The sequence below is a fragment of the Pediculus humanus genome, genomic scaffold (assembly GCF_000006295.1).
Source record: "Pediculus humanus corporis 1103172107644 genomic scaffold, whole genome shotgun sequence".
Taxonomy (NCBI): Eukaryota; Metazoa; Arthropoda; class Insecta; order Psocodea; family Pediculidae; genus Pediculus; species Pediculus humanus.
In genome coordinates this window covers 39,403-58,025 of record NW_002987255.1, presented here as the reverse complement: position 1 = coordinate 58,025, position 18,623 = coordinate 39,403, and the positions used below count along the sequence as shown (strand labels likewise).

The following is an 18,623-nucleotide window of genomic DNA, read 5'->3' as shown; positions in this document are numbered from 1 at the left end:
TAATAAATTAATTTTTTTTTAACAACAATGTCGGATGTGAATTGTTATGGTTTATCTTGTGAAGAAAAAAAAAAAAACTTAAAAAATTAGAAAAGTTAAAAACGTATCTTTTTAAAACCTACAACTTTAAATTTAAATAACTTCGCCATTGTTTTTTCTAAATAACTCTTGAAATAATGAATGATTGCGTTATTAATTTTGTGTATTGTTAAAAAAAAAAAAAAAAAAAAACTTCCATTAATTTTTTTTATTGAATATTGTTAAATAATCATTCATTTTGATCTCAAAACCTATTTAAATGTGGCGTAAAAAAATCATCCATTAGTATTGAAAATATTTTTCTGGCAGCCACAACGCAAAAAAAATATTATTATTAAAATTTTCAAAATCGAAAAATTATTCATAGGCAAAAAATAAATGATTAACATAAGTTTTTTTTTTTTTTTTTACTTATGGAAAAACTTAAAGTATCATAAAAAATCAAGTTTTGTGTTTTACACTTTCCCTTGGCCTTTGAGACCTTTAAAAATTCTCAAGCAATAAAAAATTTCAAAATATTGATTCACCATATATCGTGATGAATCTTTTAATGACACCATACAATCGGCTTTAAAATTAAATCCGCCATTATTATTATTATTACAAATTTATATAATACAAAAATGCAAATATTTTTTTATTTAACCCTAAACTGGCAAAGAAACCAATTACATTCTACAAAAAAAAAAATTCTACATGCGTAGGTACCTCTTGGCTATTGTGACCCAGAATCTTGACTCGCCCAGATTTTTACCATCTTTGAATTTTTTATTAAATCACATTTTCATTTCCTCATTCATATTTTTTTCTTTTTTTTTTTTTTTTACTAATGTCAATTTATAAACGTGTAAAAATAATTTTTTTTTTTTTAAAACCATTTTCATTAAATAAAAACCACTGATTGCATAAAATATTTTTATTAATTATTTTGTTAAACAAAAAATCTACAAATTTTAATTTTTTTTTATAGCTAAATAAAATATATTTATAATATATATTATTAAATATTTTTTGTTTTTAGGATGGGAAATCAGAGGACTATATTGTTACAAATTTTTCACTGTGAGGCATTCTTGGGAGAAGGCGGCCGAATTATGCAGAAGGTAAGTACTTTTACGGTTTTTTTAATAATTAAAATTCTATAGCGAATATTCTAGATTCATTAATAGGTGTATCATGTTTTTAGTAAAACATACCAAATCACTTAAATTTAAATTAAAAATTCTAAACAGTTATATACCCGTGCCATGATTTTTTTATTTACTTGGAAATTTATTTGAAGAGGGCTGTTGACCTTGTCTTTTAAAATTTGTCAAAATATTATATGTTAATATCTTAATTAAAATTTTTATTTTCAATTTATTAAAATAATTTTAAATTTTTTATATATATATATAATTTACATTTCAAATTAAGGATCATTTTTCAGTTCAAAAATATTAATATTAGGCAATATATTTAATGAATACCCATGAAAATCATATAAGTTTTTCTAATTCTTTTTAATTTTCAACATATTATCTGTCACTTAAATTTATTTTAATTTAAATAATTTTTTATTAAACATTCAAAAATCTTTCTTTTGTAATGGAAGAAGTTAAAACACAAAATTTTTATGCCAAAATATTTATATTAATTTTTCATTTTCTGCCATTTTTTTTCCTTATCCAGTAATACTTATTCTGGATATGATAAATCAATAATTTTTATGATGAGAATTATAATAAATTATGCATTCACTTGTGTGAAAAAAATAAGCACATATAAAAAAAGATAAAAACTGCTTATTTTATTTTTTTTTGTTTAAATATTATTTATTTTTTAAAAAAATTATAATCATATTCATTAGTTTTAAATATAATGTAATATCACACTACATTTACATACATTAAATAATATGTTTAAATGTTCTATCATCAGAAATGCACTGTAATCACCATTTTACGCAATTACTTAAAAATTATATATGATCTGCGATGAAAATTTTTTCATTTAGAAAGTAAATATAAATCATACTGCAATTAAAGAGATATTTAACAATTTTAATAGATTTTAATTCAAAAGGTATAAATTATTTATAAAGAACTGTTTGAAATATGTTAACTTCTGATTGTGGCAAAATCTGAATGAACACAGGGTCTTTAACCTTTATAATTATATACACAACTATCTAACTGTCCTAAAAAAATGCAAAAATGTTTGCTTGTTCCAATGGTCAGGAAGTATTTTTTATGGTATTGCCCTTTAAGGTCTCCGTTAGAGACTCTTATTTGAAAATTAAATATATACCTATACCTATAATGTTATAATAAAATAATGATCTGAATTAATGAATCGTTAAGGTTTTCAACAAAGTGAGTGCATCATAATTTAATTGAAGTCGTGTCAATAGAATGACTAATATTATAATACTTTAATAACTTGATGTATTTTGCATATCGATGAAAACATAAAACCATAGTTTGCGGTTTAAAGTTTGAAATTATTATTTAAAATATATAACGTTAATTAAAATGCTACTCACCAACAATTTTTTTTTTATACGGTAAATTCGTCTTAAACGAATTTATTTTATTTTTTTACCATGAGTTAAAGTAGTTTATTAATGATTATTTTTTCTGTTTTTTATAATAAAGAATAAAAAAAGTTTAACGGATTAGTAATTCTTTTAATAATATTAGTAATCGGTCATTATGTGCTTTTTAGCATTATTGAAATACATTGTAAATAAGATTACTTATGTAAAAAATGACATTTTTTTTATTTCTAAGGTAGAAATAAAAGTCTGCCCTGTTGATCATAAAAATAATTTATAACTTACATTCTTACATTATTAACTTTTATTTATAATAATTACAAAAGCGAATGTTTTAAGATTTTTATTATTATTATTATTCAAAAATTCTTTGGTGGGATTTCGAAAAATTTCCCAATACCAAAACTGTATGAATTTTAATAACTTTTTGCTCTGATTCTAATTTAATTTTTTTCTTTTTTTTTAGATATGGAAGTGAATTAGTTTTGGTGGAATCATTTTTAGAAAATAATTTCACGGCAAAATTAGCCGCCAAAGTATTCAATCCCGCCGAAACTCCCAACGAGCAGTACTGGTTAGGGCTGACAACATTGGATGATTTAAGAACAAATACGTTAGAATCAGCCGGAGGTTTGGTTGTCTCTCAATATGCAGGTAAGAAAACTTTTATTTATAATTATTTCTTCTAATTGTTGTCAAAAGTATCAAAATATTAATAAAAAAAAAAAAGTTTTTGTTTATTTTAAGCAAAGAGTGAAAATTTATTATAAAATTTAGAATTTAAATCATTTATATTCTTAAGCGTATATTTAAATATATACATATCTATGATACAGGTTAATATTCTGTTATACTTACATTTCCGTCGTGGCAGAAACAATTAAAGAGGCAATTATATTTTCAGTACTTCGAATTTGCTACTTAAAAATTAAATTTTTTTAGGTTTTTGGTCTTTAAATCAACCTAATCCTTCAAACGGTGAATGTGTGGAAGTTGCTGTTAGAGATGAGTATCAGTCTTGGCAACTAACAACCTGTGAATCACTTCTCCCTTTTCTTTGCCGATCAAACGCTTGCCCTGAAGGTAAGAAGAGTACCTTTTTTTTAATTGTAGTATTGTTTTAACGGAATAGGGACAAATTACGTTAAAAAAGTTATCTTATCAATATTTCATAAAGATAATAATACTATAAATGTTATTATATAATGTCAAATTTTCAGGATCTTTTCATTGCTCAAATGGCAAATGTATCAACTCTGCATTTAAGTGTGACAAACAAGATGACTGTGGAGATGAATCAGATGAACTGGACTGCCCTGGAAATTGCCAATACTACATGGCAAGCAGTGGAGATGTTGTGGAGAGTCCAAATTATCCCCATAAATATAATCCTCTGGCTAACTGTAAGTGGACTTTGGAAGGTCCACAAGGACACAATATTTTACTACAGGTTCGATTTCTGTTTTTAAGTAGTTTATCATAAAATATTTTCAAATTTTATTTTTGTTCTCAAAATAAAAAAATAAAAGTTGCTTAATCGAAACCAACTTTTTTTCTCTCTAAAAATAAAGATAATTCTTTAAAAGTAATTTTTTATTTTAAAATTAAAAAATATTGTTTTAATTGTTACAGTTTCAAGAATTCGAAACTGAAAAGTCCTTCGACACTGTTCAAATCTTGGTAGGAGGAAGAACTGAAGAAAAAGCTGTTAATTTAGCTGCTCTATCTGGAAAATTGGATCTTGGAAATAAATTATTTTTATCTGCATCAAATTTTATGATAATAAAATTTAGTACTGATGGATCTGTTGAAAGGAAAGGATTTAGGTAATTTTTTTTTTTTACTAAGATTTGGTATTTCATTTGAAATACTATTTTCTTTTTTTTCCAATATTATTATTTTTTTTTTTTTTTTTTTTTGGTAAATCTGTAGAGCATCTTGGAAAACTGAGCCTCAATCATGTGGAGGTATACTACATGCAACTTCTCAAGGTCAATACTTAACTTCACCAGCATATCCTCAAAATTATCCTGGAGGTTTGGAGTGTTTATATATAATACAAGCTGAAACGGGAAAAATAATTACTTTTGACATAGAGGATTTAGAGTTGGATTCAGCTAAAGACTACATTTTAATTAGAAATGGAAATTCTCCAGACAGTCCAGAAATAGCAAGACTTACTGGAAATCTTAATCAAAATGATAAAATTATAATGTCCACCTCAAATCAAGTGTATTTGTTTTTTAAAACAAACCTTGGAGATTCTAAAAGAGGATTTAAAATAAAATATTCTCAGGGTAAATTTACAATTTTATGTGTTAAATTTTGAGTCAAACTAACATTTCTTTACATTATAAAAATTTTCACTAACTGCTTTAAACATATATTTTGCTATGAGTTAAAATTATTGATAAACAATAAAATATAAATTTTTATATGGATTTTTTTTTTTATTAAGGGTGTCAGGCAAGTATTACTGCTTTGAATGGTACATTCACTTCTCCTGCATTTGGACTAAGTCAGTATCCTAGCAATCAAGACTGCATATATAAAATAAGAAATCCGAGATCTGGTCCATTTTCACTGAAATTTGAAAATTTTGATGTTCATGAAACAGATTTTGTGCAAGTAAGTAAACTTATTAAACAATAAAATTATTGTTAAAATTTTTTAAAAGTTTTATATATGTGTAATAATTATTTTAAAATGCCTACTTAGCTTAAAGTAATTTTTTAACATTTTTAATTAATTTTACTTAAATATTTTACTTAAGGTATATGATGGAGCTAGTACTAGTGGTTTAAGACTGCATCCTGGTAATGGTTTTACAAATAGCGCCGTACCAAGAATCACTCTTACTTCTTCCAGTGGCGAAATGTTGGTTAGGTTTCAAACTAACGCCCTTCACAACGACAAAGGATGGAAAGCTATTTTCTCTGCAGGTAATTTACAGATTTCTTTGATACCAACGTTTATTTCTTGAGAAATAGCTCAAAAAACATATAATTTTTAAATTACGAAAAATTTAGTTTAATTTAAAAAATTTTTTAAAACCAAGTATTACCGTTTAAGAATATTCATCTTAGATTAAAAGATTTTTTCATTAGTTTTAGGTTTTCAAATTTTATTGTATTATTTTAGGTTTTTTCAATTTTTAAAAATAATTTTTTGATGGTATTTCTGATTACGGAATTTGAAAAAAAAAAAAAAAATTTTATTTTCAACTAAACTTTAGGTTAGTAATATTTTAGTTAAAACAATATTGTAATTTAATTTGTAGATTGTCCTAGTTTAAAACCAGGAGAGGGAGCAATAGCTTCTAGTCGAGATACTGGTTTTGGCACTGTTGTAACTTTTAACTGTCCTGTCGGGCAAGAATTTGCCACAGGCCGTTCAAGAATAACATCAGAATGTCTTAAAGGTGGAAACTGGTCCGTTACATACATTCCTAAATGCCAAGGTAATTTAAAATTATATTATATATATATATAATTACTATTACGTAAACAATATTTCTGAGGAAACTAAAACTATGTAAATATATTAGAGGTTTACTGTGGTCCGGTTCCACAAATAGACAATGGATTTTCTATTGGATCTTCAAATGTTACATATAGAGGTCAAGCCATGTATCAGTGTTATGCTGGATTTGCTTTTCCATCTGGACAACCAATTGAAAAAGTTTCTTGTCTGTCGGATGGAAGATGGGAAAGATTACCAACTTGTTTGGGTAAACATTAATTGATTATTTTTATATGAATATTGTTTAAGAAAGGTGTATGAATTTTTTTGAAATATTTTTTTTTTTTTTTTTAAAGCCTCACAATGTCCACCACTGCCAGAAACGCCACACGCCAATCAAACTATCTTAAACGGCGGTGGTAGAACTTATGGTACCATAGTTCGAATAGAATGTGAACCAGGTTACATTCGTACCGGCCATCCTGTTTTGTTGTGTATGAGTAACGGTTCTTGGTCTCAAAATGTTCCAACATGTTCTCGTAAGTTTTTAGAAACTAACTGATAGATTTTTCTTTACGAAAATATTAGCATATGTATAAATTAAATATTTAATATTTATTTTTATAGGAGCACAGTGTTCGCAATATCCTATCATTAAAAATGGATTTTTGACCGACTTATCAAAGGATTATTATTACGGAGATGAAGGTAGAATTCAATGTCATCGGGGTTACAAACTCACGGGACCGAATATAGTTCGTTGTGGAGCAAACCAAGAATTTTCAAATGTTCCTAAATGCGAAGGTAAAATAAAATTTTTATTGCAATATAAAAAATATTCAAGTTTAAATTATTAAATTTTTTTTTTTTTTTCTTTAGATATTAACGAATGCAGTGCGAGCCAGTGTGATTTAGCTTCTACGGAATGTATAAACACTTCAGGAGGATTTCATTGCAAATGTAAGAAAGGTTTTGCGCCTAATTACGAATGCAGACCTGTCGGTGATTTGGGACTCACTAATGGTGGTATTCCTGATGAATCTATAACAGTTTCAAACTCGGAAAATGGACATAGCAAAGAGGTAGAATAAATTTTCAAATATTTGCATTTAACTTAAAATTTTTCTTTTTACTCATTTAATTGAATGAATTTTTCTCGAATAGATGATAAGGTTAAATAATGCTCGTGGATGGTGTGGAAGTAATGTTGAACCTGGTAACAACTGGGTACAATTAGATTTAAAAGCTCCAACTATCATTCGAGGTTTCAGAACTCAGAGTGTAACAAGAGCCGATGGACATTTAGCATTTACCTCAGCTATTCGAATTCAATATACCAACAATTTAACAGATATCTTCCGAGATTATACAAATCCGGACGGCACTCCTGTTGAATTTAGAATTTTAGAACCAACATTATCGGTTTTGAATCTTCCTGTGCCCATTGAAGCACAATATATAAAATTTAAAATTCAGGATTATATCGGAGCTCCGTGTTTGCGTCTTGAAGTTATGGGTTGTACACGCTTAGAGTGTAGTGATATTAATGAATGTGCAATTAATAATGGAGGTTGTGATCAAAAATGCATTAACAGGTATTTACATTTTTTTATGTAAAAGAAAAACTTATTAACTTTTTTCTTTTCAAATTAACTTTCAATTTTTAAATATTTTCAGCCCCGGAAACTTTACATGTTCTTGTAATATAGGATTTGAATTATTTGTTTCAAACGGAACTGCCGGATTTAATATAGAGGCTTCGGAAACAGGTGAAAGAGATGGTGATATTTATCAGAGAAACAAATCTTGTGTACCTGTAATGTGTCCCAAACTTTATGCCCCAGATAACGGAGCCATTCTTACAACTAAGGTTCGTAATTTTAAATGCCTACTTGATTTTTAACCATTATACAAGTACATTTTTAAAATTTAATCATTTACAGGATCAGTTTCATTTCGGTGATTTGGTTAGTTTTCAATGTGATTTTGGTTATATAATGTCCGGGTCAGCCTCTTTACTCTGTACTTCTGGAGGTATTTGGAATGGAACAGTCCCAGAATGTCAATGTAAAAATTTTTCTCTTTATTAAATTTTTTCAAATATTTTTAATAGATTTTTGTGGTTTTCGTAATTAATTTGTTTTTCTAATGATATGTAAATTTTACTTACAGATGCCGTTTGTGTTTCTTTGCCTGATGATAAAAATGAAGGTTTAGTAGTGTCAAAACCAGATTTAGAAAGTGTTCTTGTATCGTTTAAACAAAACGTTTCTCTTACATGTCAAAATACTGGTCGCTTTTTACGGAAAACTGCTACATCAAATTTCAGACAATGCGTTTACGATCCTAAACCCGTAAGAATTTTAGAAACTATTTGCTCTTTTTTTTTTTTTTTTTTAATTAAAAAAAATTTACTTATTTATTATTTTTAATTTTGTTCAGGGTTATCCAAGTTATTGGCTTTCGGGTGCGACACCTTCTTGCCCTCGTGTAGATTGTGGAAAACCTCTTTCGTCTCCCGGAGCCGAGTATGGTGGTTATCCCGATACCAAATATCAGTCTTCCTTTTTCTTCGGCTGTCAAGAAACATTTAAACTTGCTGGACAAACGAATCAGAACGATAATGTTGTAAGATGTCAGGCCAATGGAGTATGGGATTTCGGTGATTTGAGGTGTGAAGGACCTGTTTGTGAAGATCCAGGCCGACCAACTGATGGATTTCAAATTGCTAGAAGTTATGAACAAGGCTCTGAAGTCGAATTTGGTTGTAACAGACCTGGCTACATATTAATAAATCCTAGGCCTATAACATGTATTAGGGAACCAGAATGTAAAATTATTAAGCCTTTGGGTCTTGCTTCCGGTAAAATTCCAGATTCAGCTATTAATGCCACTTCAGAAAGGTAAAATTTTTTAATTTTTTGAAACTATTTTAATAAATAAAAAATTTTAAGTAACTAATTGATCACATTTAAAAAAAAAAAAAAATTAATTTTTAGACCGAATTATGAAGCTAAGAATGTTCGACTCAATTCAGTAACCGGTTGGTGTGGAAAGCAAGAAGCCTTCACTTATGTAAGTGTTGATTTGGGAAAAGTTTACAGGGTGAAAGCAATTCTTATTAAAGGAGTTGTTACAAACGATATTGTCGGAAGACCCACCGAAATTCGATTTTTTTACAAACAAACTGAAAGCGATAATTACGTAGTTTATTTTCCTAATTTTAATTTAACAATGAGAGATCCTGGCAATTACGGTGAATTGGCCATGATTACTCTTCCGAAATATGTTCAAGCTAGATTTGTCATTTTGGGTATTGTAAGTTATATGGATAATGCTTGCTTAAAATTTGAGTTGATGGGTTGTGAAGAGTCTAATACTGAACCACTTTTGGGATACGATTATGGATATTCTCCTTGCGTAGGTTTGTAATTTATTTTATAAAATTCGTTTTGTGTGTTTTTTTTTTCTTTTTTCGGTTGTAATCTGTAAAAACATACTAAATTATTTTAGACAATGAGCCTCCTGTATTTCAAAACTGCCCACAGCAACCTATAATTGTTCAGAAAGGACGAAACGGCTTAGAACCGGTTATATTTACTGAACCAATAGCAGTGGATAACAGTGGAAGTATTGCTAGATTAGAAGTAAAGCCTAAAAGTTTTAGAACACCGATAACAACTTTTCAGGATATGGCAGTAAAGTATGTGGCTTTCGATTATGATGGTAACGTTGCAATTTGCGAGATTAACATAACCGTTCCTGGTAAATATAATGCTTTTAAACTAAAATCGAAATACTAATAATAATTTAAAAAAAAAAAAAAATTTGATGGATTAAATTTAAATTTAATAATTTTTATATTACAGATGATACTCCTCCATTGTTAAGTTGTCCTCAAAGCTACGTCATAGAATTGGTAGATAAACAAGACAGTTACGTTGTGAATTTTAATGATACTAGGAAAAAAGTAAATACTTCAGACGCCTCTGGCGAAGTTACGGTTTTATTTTCACCTGAAAAAGCGACAATTCCTATTGGTGGTTATGAAAACGTTACAGTAACTGCTACAGATAAATTTGGAAATCAAGCTACGTGCCACTTTCAGGTATGAAAAAACAAAAAATTTTTGTTTTTGAATTTAATGTTTCTCTAGATAATAAAAATTCACATTCTTTAAAATTTTTTAGGTTTCAGTTCAAGCCACTCCTTGTGTAGATTGGGAATTAAAGCCTCCAAATCATGGGGCCCTTAATTGTCTACCCGGAGAAAAAGGAATTGAGTGTATTGCCACTTGTAATAGAGGTTTTAAGTTCACCGATAACCAGCAAATAAAAACTTTTAATTGCGAAAAAAAAAGTGCTTGGACGCCATCTAGTGTAGTACCTGATTGTGTTTCTGAAGGTAATTTTTTAGCTGAATTCTTCATCAATTTTTATGCAAAATTTATAAATAAATCTTTTAATTTAAAAAAAAATTTCAGATACTCAACAAGCTGATTATCACGTCACCTCATCTGTTACGTACCGCGGTAATGGTGCTGTTGCATCCCTTTGCTTGTCTCAATACGCTGATTTAATGTCTCAATATTATCCGAATCTAAATGATGAACTAAGTCAAAAATGTTCAGCTGCTGTAAATGTTTATATAAACGTTACTTTTAGTGATACCAAACCCAAACTGATTGACGATAACGTCGTACAAGTAATTTTTTTATTTTATTTATTTATTTTTTTAAAGAAAAAAGTATACCGATAAAATAATTTATTAATAAAAAAAAAAAATTTTTAGATGGATTTTAGTTTAGCGATTTCACCAGCTGTTCGTCAACCGCAGCTTTATGAACTTTGTGGCTCTACTATAAGTTTAATTTTTGATTTAACGGTTTCATACGCCAGTCAAGTCATAGAACCTCTTTTAAATGTTTCATCTATAGGAAATCAATGTCCACCTTTAAAGGCTCTTAATTCAAAAATTTCTAGAGGTTTTGATTGTAACGTCGGTGAAGTTTTAAATATGGATACTAACGATGTACCTCGCTGCTGTAAGTATTCAAAGAGCACTTCAATTATTGGCTTTAATGTGTTTTTATTAAATGTATTTTTGTATTTCTTTTTAAAGTGCATTGTCCTGCCGGAACGTTTGCTGCTGAAAAAGAAAAAACTTGTACTAATTGTCCTAAAGGATTCTTTCAAAATCGCGATCGTCAAGGTTCCTGTATACGTTGTCCTTTGGGCACTTACACCAGAGAGGAAGGATCAAAAAGCGTTAATGATTGTATTCCAGTGTGTGGCTACGGTACTTATTCTCCTACTGGTTTAGTCCCTTGTTTAGAATGTCCTAGAAACAGTTACACGGGAGAGCCACCAACAAGCGGATTCAAAGACTGTCAAGCCTGTCCGGCTAATAGTTTCACATACCAGCCTGCTGCTCCTGGAGTAAAATTTTGCCGAGGTCAGTATCATACTGAAAATTTTTTAAAGTGATATTCAAGGTTTCTGAATTTTACTTAATTAATTTTACAATAATTAATTTTAGCCAAGTGTGCTCCTGGATTTTATTCTGATACTGGACTAGCACCTTGCGCTCCTTGTCCTAGAGATTTTTATCAGTCTCAATCAGGTCAGACTGTTTGCCAAGAATGTCCTACTAATATGAAAACTGAAGGCTCAGGTGCGAAAGGTAGAGAGGAATGTAAGCCAATACAATGTACCGAGACTGCATGTCAACACGGTGGCCTTTGTGTTCCTATGGGTAGGTTTTTATTATTTAATTCATTTCTTTTCATAATCTCTCAGAATTTATTAAACTTATGGAATTTTTAAAAATTTAGGTCATGGAGTTCAGTGCTTTTGCCCAGCTGGTTTTTCGGGGCGTCGATGCGAGGTTGATATTGACGAATGTGCTTCTCAGCCTTGTTACAATGGTGGCACATGCATCGATCTTCCTCAAGGTTATAGATGCCAATGTCCCCCTGGTTATAGTGGCATTAATTGTCAGGAAGAAAAATCAGATTGTAAAAATACTACGTGCCCCGAACGAGCCATGTGTAAAGATGAGCCGGGATTAAATAATTACACGTGTTTGTGTAGGGCTGGTTATACTGGAATTGATTGTGATATTACGGTAAGTGAAACCCTTTTTTTTTTTTTACTGTAATGAACTGTTAAAATTATTTTATGTAATTTGCTTTAATTGCGTTAATTTTTTGTAACGCTTATCATTTTGTCATAATCCGTAAAATATTGAAAAGGTAAATATCACGGCAACTAAAAAAATAATAATTACTATTATTATTTTTACTTACTTATATTACTTCCTTTAATTTATAATCTCTTAGTTATAATAAGCTTTTATTTTAATTTATTAATATTTATATGCAGATTAATCCATGTACGGCTCAGGGAAATCCTTGTCTGAACGGAGCATCCTGTGTTGCTCTTCAGCAAGGAAGATTTACATGCGAATGTTTACCTGGTTGGGAAGGTCAACTTTGTGAAGTGAATGTCGGTTAGTAAATTTATTTTATTACATTAATTTTTAATAATTTATAGATTGTAGATTATTAATTTTATTATTTTAAAAATTTTCAGATGATTGTGCAGAAAAACCTTGTCTTCTGGGAGCCAACTGCACGGATTTAGTAAATGATTTTAAATGTAATTGTCCTCCAGGCTTTACAGGCAAACGTTGCCATGAAAAAATTGATCTTTGCGCAACAAATCCGTGTAAAAATGGAATTTGTATTGATATGTTATTTACTAGTCAATGTGTATGTAACCCGGGTTGGACAGGAGAATTTTGCGAAATAAATATTAATGATTGTGCTGGTCAACCTTGCGAAAATGGAGGTATTTGTAACGATTTAATCGATGGATATTCTTGTAATTGTGACTTGGGATATACAGGAAAACGATGTCAGCATTTGATTGATGATTGTGCTTCTGAACCTTGCCAAAATGGTGCCAGTTGTATAGACATGTTGGATGGTTTTGTATGCAGTTGTAGACCTGGTTTTGTAGGTTCGTATTGATGTACAACATATACGCTTATACGTGTACATTATTTGAGTTTAAGTAAATTATTTACTTATTTACTTAAAAATTTTTAAGGTTTGCAATGTGAAGCGGAAATCGATGAATGTCTTAACGATCCTTGTAATCCTGAGGGTAGTGACAAATGTTTAGATCTTGATAATCGATTTGAATGCGTATGTCGAGAAGGTTTTACTGGAACTTATTGTGAAACAAATATAGATGAATGTAGCCCTCAACCTTGTCTTAATGGTGGAACATGTAGAGACGAAATTGGAAAATTTAGTTGTTCTTGCCCGCCTGGTTGGACTGGGCCTAAATGTGAATTTGATGTTGGAACTTGTCAAAACCGCCCGTGCATGAACGATGCTGCTTGTATTGATTTATTTTTAGATTATTTCTGCGTGTAAGTTTTTTTAAAAAAATTAAGTAAAGCAAATTCTTTTAGTAACGATATTTTTTCAAAAGATTTTTTTATTTTCAATTTTATTTAGATGTCCTTCGGGTACCGACGGTAAGCAATGTGAAACTGCTCCGGAAAGATGCATAGGTAACCCTTGCATGCATGGTGGACAATGCCAGGATTATGGAAGCGGTTTGAATTGCTCTTGCCCCTCAGATTTCACGGGAATCGGATGCCAATATGAATACGATGCTTGTGACTCAAATGCTTGTAAAAATGGAGCGACGTGCGTAGACAGTGGACCAGGATTTACTTGCTTATGCTCTCCTGGTTTTACTGGAAAATTTTGCGAACAAGATATTGTAGATTGTAAAGAAAATTCGTGTCCTCCATCTGCTACATGTATAGATCTAACTGATAAATTTTATTGTCAATGTCCTTTTAATTTAACCGGAGAAGACTGCAGAAAAAGTAAGCATTTTATCTTATTTCATTTTTTATCACCTCTTAGAACAATTTTTACAAAATAATTTAAATCATTTTTTTTTTAATCATAATATTTTTTTTATTTTAGCTATTTCAGTTGATTATGATTTACATTTTACCGATATGACTCGCAGTAGTGCATCATTACTTGTGCCTTTTAGCTTAGGACAAAAGAAAAGTTTAACCATCGCCATGTGGGTTCAATTTTCAAACAAAGACGAAGGTGGTACTTTTTTCACTCTTTCATCGGTCTCGTAAGTATAATTAATGTTTGGTTACACCAATTTTTACCTATTATTATTATTATTACTTATGGTTCAAATTTAATTTTTTGTAGATCACCTTACGTGCCTGTTGGTCGTCGAACATTAATTCAAGTTCTTAGTAATGGCGTTCAAATTTCTTTATTTGAAGACATTCAAGATGTGTACCTGAGTTTCCGCGAATATGCTACCATAAACGACGGACAATGGCATCACGTTGCTATTGTTTGGGATGGAGAAAAAGGTGGTGAGCTAACTTTGATTACCGAGGGATTGATCGCTAGTAAAATAGAAGGCTACGGTGGCGGAAGGACTTTACCAGAAAAGTAAATTTAAATTAACAATTATATTTTAATTTTAAAAACAATTTTTAAATTTTTAATTTATTTTTCACATTTTTTTTTTTTTAGTGGTTGGGTCACTCTTGGTAAACCGAGAAACGAAAGTCCGAAGGCATATACAGACTCTGGTTTCCAAGGTCATTTAACTAAAGTTCAAATTTGGGGAAGAGCATTAGATGTTACTGGAGAAATTCAAAAGCAGGTAAGTTATATACAATATTCTGAAAAAGTTTTTTTAGTAATATTTATGCATTAATTATTTTATTTATTAATAATCGTAGGTTCGAGATTGTAGAACTGAGCCAGTTTTATATCAGGGATTGTTACTAAACTTTGCTGGTTATGACGATACAATTGGCGGCGTTGAACGAAAAGTACCGTCACATTGTGGTCAAAAAGTATGTCCAATTGGTTACACTGGATCTAAATGCCAAGAAGTTGATGTTGATAAGGTAATTTTATAAAATGAAAATTTTTTTACTTTAATAATTTTTTCCATAATTTGTAATATCATATTCTTTTTTTCTCAAGATTCCACCAAGCGTTGATCACTGCCCCGGAGACCTTTGGGTTATTGCCAAAAATGGTTCATCTTTGGTTACGTGGGATGAGCCGGAATTCAGTGATAATGTTAAAGTTGTTAAAATTATCGAAAAAAGTAATCATAGGCCTGGACAAACACTCCTGTGGGGAACTTACGAAATTGCTTATGTCGCTTACGATCAAGCCGGAAACAGTGCAACTTGTACTTTTAAAGTATATGTTTTAGGTAAATAATGATTTTTTTTCAGTTTTAATGTTTAAGTATCAAAAGTTTCGTCTAAATATTAAACTTTACTCTTTACTTTGATTTTTTCTAAAGCTGACTTTTGTCCGGAGCTCAATGATCCCGTTGGTGGAACTCAAATTTGTAAAAATTGGGGTTCAGGAGGACAATTTAAGGTCTGCGAAATTGCATGCAAATCGGGATTAAAATTTTCTCAGGATATTCCAGCTTTTTATACGTGTGGGGCTGAAGGATTTTGGAGACCGACTACAAATCCAAGTTTACCATTAGTATATCCTGCGTGTTCAGGTAAAACAATAATTTTTACGTTATTAGTTTTTGCATTAAAAATTTTTGATTTTTATTAAGTATTATTAGGTTCATATTGAAAATTGTAATTTTTCATTTTGCAGCTGCAAAACCGGCTCAAAGAGTTTTCAAAATCAATATGCTTTTCCCAAGCTCTGTACTTTGTAACGAAGCAGGTCAAGGCGTCCTTAGGCAAAAAGTACGGAAAGCCGTCAATTCCTTAAACAGTGATTGGAATTTCTGTTCTTACTCTGCAGAAGTTACAAAAGAATGTAGAGACCTTGATATTGTTGTTAAATGTGATCATCGTTTGAGAAATGGCCGGGTATTGGATGACAGTAAAGGTTCCCACGAATCAAATGACGTCTTATCCGTAGAAAGGTTCATACTGTTTATACATTTTTACTTTTATATATAAATATTTTTGAATAATTTTCAGGAATTATTTATCATTTTTCATTTCAGACTTAGTCGACAAGTAAGACAAGCAAGTGATACGTACAGCGTAGAAATTTCTTTCCCTGCTGCCAGGTAAGTAGAGTTTAAATTTAAAATTTAGATCTTAAATTTAAAAAAAAAATTTTTAATTTAATAAATTTTAATTTTCAGTGATCCAGTCATTAATACAAATTCAAACGAACGAGCCAACGTACAAAGATTGCTAGAAAAACTTATTCTCGAAGAGGATCAGTTTGATGTTCATGATATTCTTCCAAATACTGTTCTTGATCCGTCGTCACTGAAGCTTGAATCCGATTATGCCTGTCCAGTTGGCCAAGTAGTGATCGCTCCCGATTGCGTCCCATGTGCTGTAGGCAGTTATTATGATCAAAACACTAAAACGTGTTTGCCTTGCCCAATCGGAACATATCAAAGTGAATCCGGGCAAACACAGTGTTCTACTTGTCCCATCATTGCCGGACGACCTGGGGTTACAGTTTCTCCGGGTGCACGTAGCGCGGCTGACTGTAAAGGTCTGCATGTTTTCACATTGATTTTATTTTAATTTTAATAAATAAAAATGAAATTTTCAAAGGTAAAATAATTTTTTTTTTTTTTTTACAGAACGTTGCCTCGCTGGAAAATACTTTGATCACGAAGCTGAGCTTTGCCGTAGCTGCGGACATGGTTTCTATCAGCCCAATGAAGGAAGTTTCTCATGTTTCCTTTGTGGTCTTGGAAAAACAACCAGAACAACCGAAGCCTTATCGCAAGAAGTAAGCAAAAGAAATTTTTTTTTAAAAATTGTTCAAGGATGTAAAATTAATTAATTTATTACCATTAGGAATGTCGTGACGAATGTGGGTCTGGTATGCAATTGGGAGTAGATGGTAAATGTGAACCTTGCCCAAGAGGTACTTATCGTACGCAAGGAATTCAAGCTGCTTGTCAAAGTTGCCCCCTGGGCAAAACTACACCGAAGATTGGAGCCGCTTCCATTGAAGAATGCTCTTTGCCGATTTGCCCACCTGGTACTTACTTAAATGGTACTCAAAACAGCTGTGTTGCTTGTAAGAAAGGAACGTACCAACCTGAAAGTCAACAAACCATGTGCCTTCCATGTCCACCGAATACTAGCACCAAAGGACCGTCTTCCGTAAGATTACAATACATTTTTTTATATGAAATACCTTTTTTTTCGTCTACGTTTCCGGTAATTTTAACATTAAATATTTTAATTACAGACTAGCAAAGCCGATTGTACAAACCCTTGTGAAATCAGTGGTCCTGGAATGCATTGTCATCGAAATGCTCACTGTCTTTTAATACAGGAAATAAGTGATTTCAAATGCGAATGCAAACCTGGATTTACAGGAAATGGAACTGATTGTCGTGGTAAGTTATTCAAAATTTTTTTTTAAATTTTTTTTATAAAAATAGAGATAGCCGATGAAGAGTTAATTTTTTTTTAAAACAATTTTTTAGATGTTTGCGACAATTATTGTGAAAATGAAGGGGTTTGTGTAAAAGATAGTAAAGGACAACCTTCTTGCCGTTGTATCGGTTCATTTACTGGAAAACACTGTGCAGAAAAGTCTGAATTTGCCTATATTGCTGGAGGAGTTGCAGGCGGAGTTATTTTTATTATTCTTATTATTTTATTAGTATGGATGATATGCGCTAGGTTTGTGATTTCCACCGCAATAAAAATAGTAAAAGTGTCACGTGACTTAATTATATCAAATTACAATGCGAAATTTGTTTTTCAGGTCGGGTAGAAAGAAAGAACCCAAGAAGATATTACAACATGCTGCCGATCAAAATGGATCGCAAGTTAATTTCTACTACGGAGCTCCCACACCTTATGCAGAATCAATCGCTCCTTCCCATCATTCTACCTACGCTCACTATTACGACGACGAAGAAGATGGATGGGAAATGCCCAATTTTTACAACGAGACTTACATGAAAGGTAATGAACGTATATATATATATATTTTAATTAAATCACAAACGTAGAATATAAAAATACTTTTGTAATCACGTGCTCTTACACCCTTGTAGAAAGTTTACATAGTAACAAAATGAATAGTCTTGCAAGATCGAACGCTAGTATTTACGGGAATAAAGAAGATTTGTACGATAGGCTCAAGAGGCATGCATACACGGGAAAAAAAGACAGGAGTGACAGCGACAGCGAGGGACAATAGAAAAGTAAAAACATAACAATCGGTGCCACATTGGAAAACATATACGTATGTGTTTTTTTTTTTTTAAATAATAAATTACAATGAGAATCGTGAAAATCGTTGTAAACATTGCGCTTATAATTTTTTAGTTAATTAATTTTTTTTTTTTTGTCTGAGCTTGAACGTTTTGAACATTTGATTATTTGTTTGAAATAATTAACAAGACTGTTTACAAAAGCTCAAGCGTATACAAAAGCTCATAATATAAACAATAAATAATTGGGTTTGTTAAAGGAAATGCAACATAGTGTTGTTACCAAATAAAATTAATTGATTGCGTAGACATTTTTCTTT

General features: G+C 30.5%; 1 protein-coding gene across 1 annotated transcript; it reads left to right on the top strand.

Annotated features, from left to right (window-relative positions):
* Positions 1–2,787: 2,787 nt before the first annotated feature.
* On the top strand, positions 2,788–18,290 carry Phum_PHUM268120 (uncharacterized protein; the record flags this gene model as incomplete). The annotated part of the gene is made up of 46 exons (XM_002426632.1): positions 2,788–2,810; positions 3,042–3,229; positions 3,518–3,658; positions 3,796–4,025; positions 4,208–4,401; positions 4,508–4,872; positions 5,034–5,203; positions 5,349–5,517; positions 5,856–6,035; positions 6,123–6,305; positions 6,394–6,576; positions 6,665–6,841; positions 6,917–7,119; positions 7,202–7,632; positions 7,715–7,907; positions 7,981–8,104; positions 8,210–8,391; positions 8,480–8,940; positions 9,037–9,461; positions 9,551–9,802; positions 9,907–10,145; positions 10,228–10,441; positions 10,521–10,741; positions 10,829–11,081; positions 11,159–11,491; positions 11,576–11,791; positions 11,871–12,163; positions 12,421–12,547; positions 12,631–13,059; positions 13,150–13,477; positions 13,566–13,945; positions 14,049–14,214; positions 14,298–14,549; positions 14,634–14,766; positions 14,846–15,016; positions 15,096–15,333; positions 15,427–15,639; positions 15,744–16,020; positions 16,105–16,170; positions 16,249–16,613; positions 16,705–16,856; positions 16,925–17,236; positions 17,325–17,475; positions 17,566–17,764; positions 17,850–18,052; positions 18,145–18,290. 46 exons carry the CDS (start codon positions 2,788–2,790, stop codon positions 18,288–18,290), a joined length of 10,551 nt encoding a protein of 3,516 aa, XP_002426677.1.
* Between the last annotated feature and the right edge of the window lie 333 nt (positions 18,291–18,623).